Source organism: Sceloporus occidentalis, unplaced genomic scaffold (genome assembly GCF_023333645.1).
Source record: "Sceloporus occidentalis isolate IW3139 unplaced genomic scaffold, rSceOcc1.0.p SCAF_49, whole genome shotgun sequence".
Classification (NCBI taxonomy): Eukaryota; Metazoa; Chordata; class Lepidosauria; order Squamata; family Phrynosomatidae; genus Sceloporus; species Sceloporus occidentalis.
The window spans coordinates 5252123-5264717 of record NW_028317029.1 but is presented as its reverse complement, the minus strand read 5'-3'; the positions used below and the strand labels follow the sequence as shown (position 1 = coordinate 5264717).

Sequence of the window (12595 nt, the reverse complement as noted above, 5' to 3'; positions counted from 1 at the left end):
TAATTAAAATCATCATTGGTACTGAGGTTTCTAACATCTGTCCTACATCTCACAGTTTACAGCCTTATGCTCTGTTAACTCAACCAACAGTTTATAGATTAAAATACACGTTGGTTATGTATATATGCGTGTCTGTGTGTACGTATATAAATATGTATAAATAAATATTGGTCCATCCTCCCCTTTTGCATCTTTCTAGATCTTAAGCTCACTTGAGCAGGGCCCTCAACTTTTTGTTTCTGTAAGTCCAAATTGTGAAATGATGCGTTTTGTTATATCCTGTTTGCTTAGAACAGTTAGTGCCGAATATCATGGCAATTGACAAATCCATACATATTACTGAAAGATTATAAATATATATTAAAAACACAATTATATGTATACCATGGAAAAACATTCCATAACTTCTCAAGATCTGCATTCTTATTATCCCCTTCTTATTTTCTACTTCTCCCCTCCTGTTAGGTTGCTGACTCTTGTTGATTGGTTCGGACGGTCTATGTAAGGTAGCCGAGGAGGGAAATTTGGGGTGAGAAGTTGATTACATAATCAAACAATTCAAACAACAAGCACAAATTATATGTAGCTTTAATGCATTAGTTAAAAATGCTAAGTGTCAACATGTTTCATCTAAAATAAGAGGTTTTTTTCAGTCAGTGTCCTAATTTCAACTGTGCCTGCCAATTGGTGTAGCGGATGGGTAAAAAGCCTACTTCTCATTGGTTGCACCTGGAAATTTCGCTAATTCCCAAGACTTGTCTCGCTCTCCCTGTCTGCCATATGCATTTGCACCACCCAATCCAGACTATTTTCTCTAATTTGTGTTCTTTCCTAAGTGTATTTAGTTTAATACAATGACTAGGTGTCATCGCAAAATCCACCGTTTAACAGAGTAGAATTTCCTTTCAAGCTCTCAAAAGACTGTTTACATAAATCCGGGATTTATAAAAACGCATAATGAGCAAACCTATACAATTTCTGAGGTAATGTTATTTTACACCTGTTTTGCCTTTGGCTGAGGGATTGAGGGGCGGGTGAGCGAAAATCATGTTCGGTTCTATACCTCTTTTAATTAAGGACTTATCTGTACTTTTCTTCCATAATGGTGCTATTGTTAAACAGGCACCTTTGTTCCAAATTAACCTGGTCTATTCAGTGAATGCTGAATCTATTTCAGGGAAATTCTATTTTAAACACTTGTTGATTCATCATCTCATTGTAACTTGTCTGCTAGATCGGCAGTACCCACCATGTCCCAAACCCTTACCTGTTTACCTGCCTTCAGTACGCTCATTTTAAGAAGGTGGGAATACATGGTTTTTCGTCTGAATTATTGAAGCAAATCATGGTCTGCGCCATAATTTAATAATTTAAGTGCTGCTTAGCATTTCCTGGAATCTGAGGTCTGCAAACCCTTCACAATTATGGTTGAAGGATGTGCGTAACCTCCCAGATGGAAACTGTAGAGAACATGTGAAAGAGAGCCCGACACTGAAATCTCCCCAAAATCTATCCTTTTGGCAATAGTAGACAATACACTAAGCTAGGTTTAGGGGGATATGTTAGGGATAGTGGGTAGTTTCAGAAAGGCAGTTCGTGACAAGTAACAGAGTGGCAATAATGATTCAGTGGGTCCTGTATATGCGGTGGAAAGGTCACTGTGGGTCAAAAATAGGACCTCTCTTTATTGAAGCTTTGCACTGTTTAGTTGAATTTTCCTTTCATACGTAGGTGAGGCAGATGTGCCAGTTGCTCACCTTAGCCCACCTCATGTTTAGGGCTTAGATGGAAAGACCTATCTCACCAGAACAAGAGTCTGCTTAGCCTAGGAACATCTAGATGACTAGGAAATCGCTTTGCATTTAAATGAAAGGAATCTAGTCTTGTGCCCAGATTGTGCAATCATGGCAGCGTATGTAAGGTTTACCTTTTAACCAAATAATTACTATTGTGGACATCTAAAGCTGAACGCTTATTGAGTTTATTACTCTTAAGTAATTTAACCTAATCTATGTTCCAATATTGTTCCAACATTGCTGTACAGGATACAGATTTCGGAGGACCAGAAGAACCCAGATCCGACTAATATAATGTGATCTTGTTAACAATACTTCAAACATATATTATGTAATAAAAAAATTCTAATTCATTGTTGTCTTCAAGTATAGGATATTTTTACAAAGGTTAGGACCACCAACCAGTAGTGGCTACCTAGGAGGGGTCCTTCCGTATGCACATCCTTATAGGTAACCAGATTTACATTTTTAATAGCAGAGAGGATTTGTCCAGGTTTTAGTTGCCTTGCGCTCCTTTATTGTTGACAGGCTTACTTTGAATGAAAATAGATGTAGCAATAATCTCAGAATCAAAATTATACATTTCCAATATATATTCTGGAGTTCAGACTTTTACCCTTTATCTTTCATGGACTTCAATAGACTTTGAAATATCCCGTCTGTCATCGTGGCTAAACTATTAGCAGATGTTCCTATTGATAAGCTTCTTGATAATGGGATTTTTCCTGCCTCTCCACATCCGTGGATGACAACTTGATTTAGGATGCAGATCGTTTGACTGGTAGACCTTATATACTCTGTCCTGTGGACCTTAGTCCGTTGATTTAAATGTGGATTAGGTAGAAATTTACAGCTGCCGTTCCACTAGATTCCCCCTGAACCTCGGACTACCTCACTCAAATGAAAAAGATACTGCAATATTTTTTATTGGTATTGGTAACACCTGAGATTACCGTGTAGTTCATTATAAAAAAATCAATTAGAGTGCTTTTTTTGTAAATATATACACACACCCACACTATATTGGTGATAAAATGTAAGTATGCCTTTATATACTGGTTTTAAATGAGTCCCCAATGGTTACTCATCCTTCTGTTACCCAAGAGGTAATATTTTTCACAGTTAATTGAAGAGTTTAAGGCTTTCTGGTATTGTCAAAAATAATAATAAATACACATTAATGGATCATTTCCTGATTTGATCCACCTGTTCCAGAGTGAGGAGTGTCTTTAAAGCATGCACTGGCTGCGTTGTAGTGTCTGGATGTGAGTTTAGACACCTTAAAGGAAAATCCTTGTGCGTTTCTGCATCTGTTTCTCATTTAGCATTAGCTGTAGGATGCAATCTTTACTGGCTGCAGAGAAACCCTTATGGGATACACCATTATGTGTACAGATCTGTTGGAAGCTGTTATTATGGATCCTATGCATCAGGGTATATTTATAAAGGCAAGGTTGGTGGTGTAAAAACATTGCATTTGCCTTTGCCCCTTTCTCTACATCCTAGCTAAATGTCCTGCTGGAGATGCGCTCGGCCAAAAAGTCCTCTCATTGGGTCGGATTATTTTATTTTTTTGTCCACATTGTTTTTAAGTGTTAAAGGTCTGAGAACATTCACGCCTGTGTGCCATGTATATAAACCATATGCAACCTAAGATACAACCAGTAGGTTTTGTGCAAGAAAGAGTGCTTTAGGACTGTCCTGGTCAATAGGGAGTTGAGCAGCATGTCTCTGGCTTAGGGAGCCCACCGTCTGCAAAACTCTGCAGTGCTAGCCATGCCGGGTTTCATGCATAGCTTGCAATTCCAGCTGATTTGATGTCATTGCGTTCTTTTTGACCTGGATTGGTTCTACAATTGTGACAATCGCACGATTTCACAAGTTTAAGCTCCGGCACAATATATCACACTGTGCGTTTCCCTTGATACCCTTCCATGACATGCACCACGTCTTTGGGCAAACCTTTAAGCGCTCTACTATGGCCAAATATTGTACTTACATTGTTTGCAGGTTATACTTATTTATTTATTGTTCCACTTTGTACAATAAGCTAAAACAGCAGGACTGTTTGCAGTCATGCATGACCTACGATTGCGATTTACCAGCCACGGAATTGCTGATTTCCTTGTTGAGTTACAGGACTCTCGTCCTATACCGGAAATCTGTAATTACTCTCTGAAGGCTCTTTCATCACGTAGCTCTTTCTTGCTGACCTGTTCTCATCCTTCCCGCTTACTTATGTATCAGACAATCCTGAAAGACACTGAGATGCATTGAGCTGCAGGCTTAGGAGGATTTGGAGTTATGTGACAAATTATTTTAATGAATCTCACGGGTTGAGCAACCAAATATTCAATGAGGAGAATTATAGCTGGTGAATTTATGTAATATGAGCTATGCACATACTAACAACCACTGCATTTGTGTTGGTGTATTATTAAAAAAAAAATTCTTTTTTTTTAATTTTAATTTGTGCCTGCATAGGATTTTAGATCACAAATATTCAGATTTTTATACTTTTTATCTTTTTCACTACACAAAAATGCTCCAGCTCTGCTTTTATGTATAAATTTTTGTCACTGGGCAGTGCTGTCTCCTTAAGAAAATATTATCTCAACATGTTTAATTGTGGTACTTCATTTGGAGGTAGCATGCAAGCAATGTAAACACAATCTTGTTTGTTTTAATTAACTTTATTATTAATACGCTTGCCAATCTAAGTATTTTTGGCCCCATCCCACTATATTTCCTCTGCCTCCTTTTCCCTGTGAGTGCAAAAATAATGCATGCATGAGTGGATGTGTAATGGTAACATCAACCTACCAACCTGCATGAAATAAACGTTATTACTGGAAATTTGTAAATGGATCACAGTGACAGCTTTTGGGCCGACTGCCCCTGTCCACCCAAACCGTTGCATTAAAACATTCAGTATACGTAATGTGTATATAGACAGAACGTAACCTCTAGCGGCTATTGCCCCACTGCAATTTTCGTCCTTGTTTGTTGAAATTTTACTTTTTTGGCATTGCATTTACTTTTATTATTTCCAACTTTATAATCACAATTGAAAGGACACTCCAGCCATCATAAGCACTTTAATCCATATGAGAGCTGAGAGGTCCCCAATTGCCTCTTTCCTACAAAGTGTTTTAATATGCATTAACCCATATCACATAATGAATAATACTTACTGTGGTTATCATTATGATGAGGTAATAGGAACTGGGTGTGGAGCATCACAATATATATACAAGTCGCGATCTGAGGATGTTGCCGCCATACTTCTGCAAAATATATGTTTCATAAATATAGCTGTGGCTGTTTGGGGGGGAGGGCATAGCCTCCCCATGGAGGGTGCCAGCTCTCATAAGAAGAAGATAAAAAAACCTTTTTGCAAATGTGAAAATGTTGGAAATGAGGGTTAATGGTAACTGTACAGACCACTTGTGAACCTGCATGGTGGAGAATGATGGTATATAGACCAAAAAAAATTAAATATATATAAATAATACCAACAGAATCTGATTCAAAGGGATCCAAGTGATATTTCCAGCAGAAAGGAAGAAAACAATAAAATAGTGTAATATGTCAAAAAAAATGTGTATATATATGGTAAAGGAAATACTGACCCTTACGTTTGGTGGGGCTTTTTAGTTTGAGAGAAGAAAATGTAATGTATCTCCTGATTTGTGTGCAAATAACTTTTAAATGTAAGCTCCTACTGAGATTATATTGGTCAACATCTGAACTTGTATGTATTCAGAAACTTTGTAGGAACAAAGGATAGGCCAGAAGCAGTGAGGTTCCAATCAGATTGATTGATTCCAATCAGCGGCTTTCCTCTTGGAGCAGGGGAGCCTGGCCCTTTATCCATGTGTCATCTCCTTTTTGGTCCTCGTTTATACTCCTTGTGCATGCCCTTGACTTTGTCCTATAAAAGCTTGTGTGGCTTTAATTTCTGGTGTTTAAACCTTAACCGTTCATTTTTATATTTTGAGACTGTAATTTAGTCATTAATTCTGGTGGTGGTAGCATGAGTTTCTTCTATACTTGTATCTAGACGCGATTTACTTCTCCTATAAAGAGAATCATTAAGTCCAGAAAGCATTTTTTCAGTGGCACAATACATTAGTTGCAGAACTCCTCAGGATTTCTTCTGACAATAGTTGAAACATTCTTAATGCTAAATCATTTTGCAGCATAATTATCTGATATGAACAGGCCATGGAGATCTAAATCCACCTCGCCTTTTTTTCCCGAAAGACATAAATCTTTGATAGCATCTGTACTGAGAAGATCTGAGATGGTCCACAAAATATTATTCACCTATGTAAAATCTCCACACATTTAATAAAAAATACCACTAGGGCAAAATCTTCCATATTGAAAGTCCACTGATCCAATGCAAATCCAGAAAGCAGATCAACAGGGGTGCATCAGAGTGACCTCGGCGAGATGTCAATATATCAATCCTGCACTCGGCTTCTCCGTAACAATATAGCTGTAGAGCGCCCAGGTGCAGAGGTTTAGATTGATGAGATATATAAGAAGCACCATTCCCTTCCCCAGAAGGGGCTCCATGGGCTTTCTAGCAGAGGAACCTACTTAGGAGTCCACTTTGATAAATTTAAGTATTTAATTTTCACACACATTGTGGTGCTTTTTGTAAATTTTGTGCAGCACCTTATTTCTCTCCCTTCTCTCTCTCTCCCCCTCTCTCTCTCTCTCTCTCCCCCTCTCTCTCTCTCTCTCTCCCCCTCTCTCTCTCTCTCCCCCTCTCTCTCTCTCCCCCTCTCTCTCTCTCTCCCCCTCTCTCTCTCTCTCTCCCCCTCTCTCTCGCTCTCTCTCCCTCCCTCCCTCTCTTCCTCTCTCTCCCTCCGTCCCTCTCTTCCTCTCTCTCCCTCTGTCCCTCTCTTTCCCTCTCTCCCTCTCGCCTCTCTCCATATAAGCATGTAACAGGTGAAATGTGAAAAAGGGGTCTCGCCACCGCAACAACTAATATTCCTTGTGATTGGACCATTTCACTGGTTGCTATGGTTATAACACTTTTTTTATACATAACCCCATAGCTTTTCCAGGCTGAAACAGAAGAGCAGTGAACGCGTCATGAAGCAGTGGGTTTAGAATTTCTTTGACAGGCTGATCCGTTACTCTTTTACCTCTTGCCAGTATTTTAACAGTAGTGTGTTTCTTCTGCTAGTGATTTGTCTGACACTTGGAATATTTATTCTCGTTTTAAGTTGTCTGGAGCTTTTACGCAGATCATCATTTTTACGGTTCTGTTTTCAATTCTGTAGACCTGACCCTTTGTTTGATGTCGTTTTGCGATACTGCACACATTAATCTGATATTCATTTCTTTTGTGTGTGTGTATATCTTCCTTTAAATATGCTTTCCCCCTTTTTTTTTGTTACAGAATGAAAATCTTATTGATGACACCGTGGAAAAGCGGTCTCTCCGAAAGCAAAGGTTTATGCAGTTTGCCTCACTGGAGTACGAGGGCGAGCATTTTATGACCCCGAGAGATTTTCTCTTCTCCGTCATGTTTGAGCAGGTGGAACGTAAGTCACATTAAGGCAAATTACGTAGAGTGCGGTGAAAATTGGAAAATGTTTTAATAGAGCTGCGTGTCATTTTAATTTGCCGTTTAAATGGTAAAAGAAATTTCAACTTATTAATGTAGCATCGTTTACATACGTATCGGGGAAAACATGAAGGCATCTGCCACAGCCTACTTCTTTCACGTAATATTTTCTTGTGATTATTATTTTTTTATATTTTGAAATCTGTCTACAAACAATCCTAATTTAAAAAAAAAAAAAGTAATCTAGATGGGCATAAGCCAACCCCAGCGCAGCATGAGCTCTTTTACAGTGAGGACAATAAAGGTATGGAATTCACTTCCAAGGGAGGTGGTGTTATGAAATACATTAGATACCTTCAAAAGGTATTTTTTTAGATAAATAGAATAACAATAATATTTTAGAGCTTCTTGATCCAAGGAGAAATCAGATTGCCTCTTGGAGTCAAGAAGAAGTTTTTTTCCCCCTGATGGCAGAATTTGAAGTAGCTTAATTAGGGTTTTTTTTGCCGCCTTTTGGATCAAGGATAGGAAGGTAAGGAGAAGGGTTGAACTTGATAGACTTAGTTCATAAGGTTGAAAAAAGACCTATGTAACTATTAAATTCGGGACAAATATTAGAATCTATTTAGCAGGTTTTTTTCGTTAGCTTTTGTAGATGGGTAAAGTTGTTTTTTGTTTTTTTTTTGTTCAGTTTTTCATTTTTTTTTTTAACATTAAATTAGATGATCAAAAAGTGTTATTTAAAGGGGAAAAAAAATCATAATTTGTGTTGGTACATTAAATGAGGGATGATAATTACAGCTAAACACCAACACTGCAGACATGTTGAAACAGCCGTTGTCATGAAGGGTATCAAACATATAACAGTTTTGTTACCAAGGAGTTTTACTATGCACAGCCTTAATGTTTAGGTTTATATATAATATATATATAGATCTTGATTTATCTGTACAGATAAAAGATATTTGATTTATTGGGTTTTCCCAGGTTATGAGTTTAAATAATAATTGCTGTGTTAGCTAGAGTAGGCTGGTCTCTGTCTTTGTATTTAGCTTTATAGCTGTGTGTTTGGAGCTATTTAAACAGTTTTTGTTCTGTTATCTGCTACATTTTTATATAGCTTGTATTGTCATTTAAACGTGTGGCATGTGAATCCATTTTCCTGTTATTTCTTGTCATTGATCATGACTGTTCAAATATTTGAAATGTTTTTATGGTGATGTTGAGTCATGGTTAAAGGCCTCTCACGCTGATAAAATATTTCATTTACTGATTAAATTAAAAAAGTGGATTAATAATGTAGAAGCTCATTCTCCTGCTCGGTCTGATTATGTCTAATCTTTGGGGGAAAATGTTATTCTCATTATTTGTATAAACATAAAATTCCTGTAGTTGTTTGTTCTGTAATTGTTTAATAAAGTAAAATTCTTGGCCTTAAAGGAAGGCATTTCCTTAAACACATTCCTTGTACATTTGATTTACTTGAATTTAGCATGCATTGTTCTTGACATATTGTTCACAGCATTAGTACATAAAAAACAATGAAAATATGATTTATGATAAATGGAAAGCATAACTTTCTCTATAAAAAAAAAAGCAAAATATGTAATTGCATCAATACAGAAACCTTTAGGAAGCTCTTTTCTTTATGTGCTTAATATGCTAGAAAGTGCAACTAATATTTAAAGCAGAACAGCATGATCAAGCAAATAAAACTTAGAAGAGCTGCTGTTGTATTCTTACCATCGAAGGATTGATTGCATCAATACAGAAACTTTTATGAAACTTTTTTCTATGGTAAAAAAAAAAGTTTGCTTTTTAATTAAATTAAGGCGACGTAAAAATAAAATAAAAAAAATATATACATACATACGTACATATTTCTGGAGAATATTTAGGCATTCAACAGTGCTAGGAATGTTCCAAAATTACTTCCAATTAAAGAGAGTAAGTGGAACAGCTTCCACTCGGAACAGTTCATGGTGTTTTGAACCATAGGTTAGACTGTACCGCATCTAATACTTGTGGTGTTCCAGATTAAATAGCCGGACATGATCTTTTATTCACTTTTCTTCATTAAGTGCATGATAGTCACCATGACAGCTTTTATCAAAACTCCCTGGAGCTGGTGCTTTGTATTTGTTTAGGCACCGTTTTACTTCAAAGGCACTGAGATTCAAGGGAAAGGATGGCAAAACTGGTGCCATCTAATGAATATCCTGATGGTTCCATGTAATTTGCTTGTTTATGCTGTAATGAACTTCACTAAATCTTTAATGAAGATTAAATAGCAACTACAGACCAGTTAGTCTTAAAGGGACAATCCAGCCATCATATACTCATTAATACATATGATGGCTGCATAGACCCTTTAATTGTTTGAATGCAGGCAATTCTGTCTATGCGTTGTACACTTACTAACCCATAACGGGGGTATAGGGTCATTGGTTAATGTGGCGACACAGAGTTGTCCATCCGAAGTTGTTTTCCTTGTAAATATGTCACGAGATTCTGAAGAATTTCCTCATACATATTTACTCCTTTTCCCACCTTAAATCTGCCAAACATATTCCATGCACATTATATACTTATCTTCAGTCACCCCCCAGCTCTGGCTCGGCGAACACTTCTTTTCAGGCCCCCTGTGCATATCCGTAGAAATAAACTCGCACTTCAAACAGCCAATCAGCGGCAAGAAAGGTCAGACCACAGTGAAGAAGGGCCGCTGCTACTGCAGAGCTTCTACTTCTGTCCATTTTATTTTTCCTTTCTTAAGTAAGGCTGTAACATACAGTGAACTGCCCCCTTAAGTAAGAAGTGGGCCCATCTAGTGGGTCTGCTCGTTATTTCAGATTCAAATTTTAATTGGTCCGTGATGTCTTGTATTAATGTAAACAAGGTAGCCATATGAACATTATCAAACTGTATGACCTGCAATCCATGTATTACTTCAGGCAGACAAAAGAAGTAAAAACATACCATGGATGCTTACATGAGACAACGTTAAAAAAAAATAAAAAAAAATGTAATATAACTTTTTCCCTCCTCCCTTGCCGGATGAAGGAGGCAATGAACCTGTCAGGTTTATGCTCCAGCACGTGTCCCAGGCCTGCAGACATCTTCGAGATTTTGCCTGGCATAGGAGTTGAACACGGGACCTTTAAAACTACAGTTCTGCGTGCCACTTGTCAAACCACCTTTACGAAAAATTACTGCAGTTTTTCTGAAGTAATACTGCAGTTTTTTGGACATGAAAAAACTGCAATACTGCACTTTTACTGCAGTACTGCACTTTTACTGCAGTATTACTGCACATTTACTGCAGTATTACTGCACATTTACAGCACTTTTTTTTTTATATTGCAAACCTGCAGTTGTACTTCAATGTACTGCAGCTTTATTGCATTTGTACTTCCGTACAAAAATAACTGCAGTAAAACTGCAGTACAGTGAAGTACAAATGCAGTAAAACTGAAGTAAATGTGCAGTAAAAGTGCAGTATTGCAGTTTTTTCATGTCCAAAAAACTGCAGTAATTTTTTCGTAAGGGCATGCTGCTCATCCACTTTACCGCAGTTACCTGCCGCCTCCCCTCTATTGCTGACAGCACTTAGTACCCGCAGCCACCGATAACCTACACCTGTCACCTGTTAACTAGGCTATTTAAACCGTTCCCTAGTCTGTATTTTCTGCTCAGTGATACTTTGCTTGTTAAACCTGCTTTGTGGTCTGCTTGGCTGATGGTTGCTTCCCTATTTACCTAACTACCAATTCTCTTTACCTGAATCTGGACCATCGGGCAACGCCTCTGGTTTATGCTTCTGTAGTGTGTCTCTGGCCTACTCGCGTTGGGTGTGGCATGTGTGGCTACTAAGGTTGTGTTTCCCTGCAACTTGATGCCACCGTGTCTCTATCTGGGATTCTGGCAATACTAAAGTAGCACATGTATACATGGTTGATTGACTTGTTTAATAAAAAGACTGTGTATCTTCTGTTTTACATAGATATGTCTGTTTTATTTTACAAGTAGTAGCTTATATTTCCCGTGTTCCCAATATCCAGTGAATTCCCCTGTTTGTTCAATTAATTCCTTAGATCTTTCTTTCTATTCCGAATCCTGGTACGTTTTGATGTTGGCAGGTTGGGGACTGCCCTTAGGTCTTTGCCTGGAGTCCCTGAGGAGATGTATTTTCAGCTTTTGTGTTTTGCTTCAGTCCCTCCCTTTGTTGACCTGCCTTTTAACCTTTCCGTACTGCACAATAGTCATTATGAAATAACCCCCATATTTTTTTTTTATAAATAAGGAGGTGCATATAACTAGATTATGTGTTAAAAATGACTTGTCACCATTACACAATATGTCCTCATACAGCAGTTCTTACTAAAATTAGTATTTGCGCCAACAGTTAATTTCTTTACTTTTACACGAATACAAATATAGTAAATCACCCTTGCAATAAGTGTGTTATGGCTTTATAGATAAGTAATGCAGACAATAAAGGTGTAAAAAAGGAATCAAGAGGGTAAAAGCAGGGTTAAGTAGCTGGGAGAAAAGATGGGAACAAAAAAAATGTCCAATAGAGGTAACATACAGTATTATCTGGAATATTATAATAGAAAAGTACAATGTAACATCATGTTGGGCAGGTCCATGGAATTACTAATAGCCTGTATATGCCTATACGTCTAGTCACAGGATGAGACAGGAGCCGTGGGAGCCAACAGGAATGAACAAAATAACCCAAAAGAAGTGACTGCCCTAAGCTGAATATATAGAAGGTTATGATGGCCAACTGGATTATGCTGTAGGTTAACTGGCCTTGGGAATGTACACTGGTAGAAGTTGACTGTATTGTGGAAAAAAGTCCAAAATCCACACTTAATAGTTTTCTGGTTTGGAGATGAGTACAAACTTACATTTGTAAGTAATGTCAGTTTTTTGGGGGGGTAGAATCATTTGAAAAGGCACAGGTGTGCCCATATTGTAACGTATTTTGTTTGTCCCATGGGATGACGTCCCTGGCTATAGTTGTTGGAAGTGCAATTCTGTTCCTGAGCACCTTGAACAGCTTAGCAAGGGGAGCCATTAGTGTTGCCACCCGTCCTGGTGTGACTTGGACAATATTGGTCCAGACTCGCCAGTCCCCGTGGTAGTAGCACAGCAGCTCGCACGGTGTGCCAGCTGTATTGAAAACAAGCTGCGGCTTTACATA

General features: G+C 37.9%; 1 protein-coding gene across 1 annotated transcript in view; it reads left to right on the top strand.

Moving 5' to 3' along the window:
* The window catches only part of LOC149288952 (calcium uptake protein 2, mitochondrial-like), a 127697-nt gene that overhangs the window by 57812 nt on the left and 57290 nt on the right, over positions 1-12595 (top strand). Inside the window, exon 2 of the mRNA XM_089491205.1 lies at positions 7213-7360. Within this exon, the coding sequence (XP_089347331.1) occupies positions 7213-7360 (148 nt within the window). The remainder of the gene's footprint in view (positions 1-7212; positions 7361-12595) is intronic.